Source organism: Cajanus cajan, chromosome 3, assembly GCF_000230855.2.
Source record: "Cajanus cajan strain Asha chromosome 3, NIPB_CcT2T_4, whole genome shotgun sequence".
Taxonomy (NCBI): Eukaryota; Viridiplantae; Streptophyta; class Magnoliopsida; order Fabales; family Fabaceae; genus Cajanus; species Cajanus cajan.
In genome coordinates, this window is record NC_138519.1 from 23020547 (window position 1) to 23022431 (window position 1885).

At 37.0% G+C, this 1885-nt stretch overlaps 1 protein-coding gene across 1 annotated transcript; it reads right to left on the reverse strand.

Moving 5' to 3' along the window:
- Window positions 1-369: 369 nt before the first annotated feature.
- LOC109811797 (uncharacterized) lies at window positions 370-1185 on the reverse strand. The gene has a single exon (XM_020375629.2). The coding sequence runs from the start codon at window positions 1183-1185 to the stop codon at window positions 370-372; it is 816 nt and encodes a 271-aa protein (XP_020231218.1).
- Window positions 1186-1885: the final 700 nt, after the last annotated feature.

Consider the following 1885-nt stretch of genomic DNA (forward strand, 5'->3'; position numbering starts at 1 on the left):
TATGGAATACACCGCCAGAGAAGGCCCCCTAGTGTAAAAGCTTTGGGGATTAGTCCTTGGGGATAACTCGGTTTGGAAGTCTCAGTCTCGCCCATTGTGTGCATGGGATGTATCTTGCGCGGCTTAGCTATCCCGACGAGACTCTGGTAGTATATCCTTCTAGTCAGGGACGGAGCCAGGATTTCAATACTGGGGGGCCGAGAATAAATAATATATAATTTATAATAAATGAAAATTAAAGTATCAAAAGCATATTATCTGACAAAACTAGATAATAATTAACATAATTTAATAAAAATTATTTCTCATATTTACATTTGATAAATATATCGAACATATTGCAAGATCAAGTTATTCAAGTATGTACCTTTATTTCTTAAGTTGTGCCCGTCGTTGTTTCATGAAGTAAAAATCATCAATTATCATATCAGTTGTAAATCTTCGTGCAATCTCCTTCTCAATATAAACAATCATGTAGTCAGTAAGAAAACCATCTTCCATCTTGTTACGCAAACTTGTTTTTATAATCTTCATAGCTGAAAAAGCACGTTCTGTAGTTGCTGTTGACACGGGCAGAGTAAGAACAAGTCGTATCAATCGATCAATTAAAGGATAAACATTTGATTTGCCAACCTCTACTAGTTTTTGACATAATTCACCAAGAGTTGACAAATTATGAAATTTGGGATCCTTTGGCACATCAAACTCATAATGTTGCAATTCATATTCCATATGAATCATTTCTTGGTCAGAAAAATCTGAAGAGTAAAATTTCTTAGCTAGACTACAAATATCACAAGCATTAAATGATTTGAATGCATCTTTAGGATCCAAAGCTACACTCAACATAAGAAGTTCAGTTGATTGCTCGCTGAATCTACTATTCAATTCTTTCAATTGATAATCTATCGCTGCAGTAAATATATCTACACGATAATGATGCTCAACTGTCACAGAATCCTTTTTAAGCCGAGTTCGAATTATGTCAGAGTAAGTAGCACTCATATCAGGAATTGGTACACCTCGGCTATTGCAAAAAGAGTTAACATTTTCTAAAAGAGAATCCCAACCAAAGTCCCTTAACTTTTGAATTAGTGACTTTGTGCTAGAAACCAAACACATAGCATTCACAATGTCTTGATTCTTTTGCTGCAAAGCTTGACAAAGCTTGTCTGTGATTCCCATAATTTCTTTCATAACATGTAAAATGAAAACAAATTCAAAAGACATCAATACTCTGAAAGCATAAGTAGCATCACCTCGTTGAGAGCCAGTTCCATTAACCACCAAATTGTTGGGGGGGCCGTGGCACCCGTAGGTCCCCCCTTGGCTCCGTCCTTGCTTCTAGTGAGAGTGCGCAGAGGGTGTGACCCGGCATGTACTCCTAGACTACTCTTCGTGTATTGCTAGCGGCAATATGCCATGTGATGTTTTACTGGCGCCACATGCATGATAATGTGAGGTCCGTGTCCATGCATGTGCATCCTTATTATTAAATGATGATAAATTACTATTTGTATGACTTGGATGATTGAATAAACTATTGTTGTTGATTGATCTATGAGGAAACTGTATTGTTTGTGTTTGGCTATCCGGTGTGCATTCCTACATCGTGAGCCAGAGTGAGATGTTTCTCACTCCCTTCTTTTGCGTTGTTTCTCTTGTTTGATATACAGGTGATCATCAGCGTGAGGCTGAGGACGTTGGTGATGAAGCTTAGGCTTCTATGTTGGGTTTTGCTCTGATAGGACATGTGACATCGGGACATACATAGGATTAGTTTAAAATGTTCTTATTAAATTATTTTGGAAAATTCAGTTCTATTTCTTTGTAATTTTACTGGCATGTTATTTGGATTAAGTTTATGAATGTGAACTCTTTACCC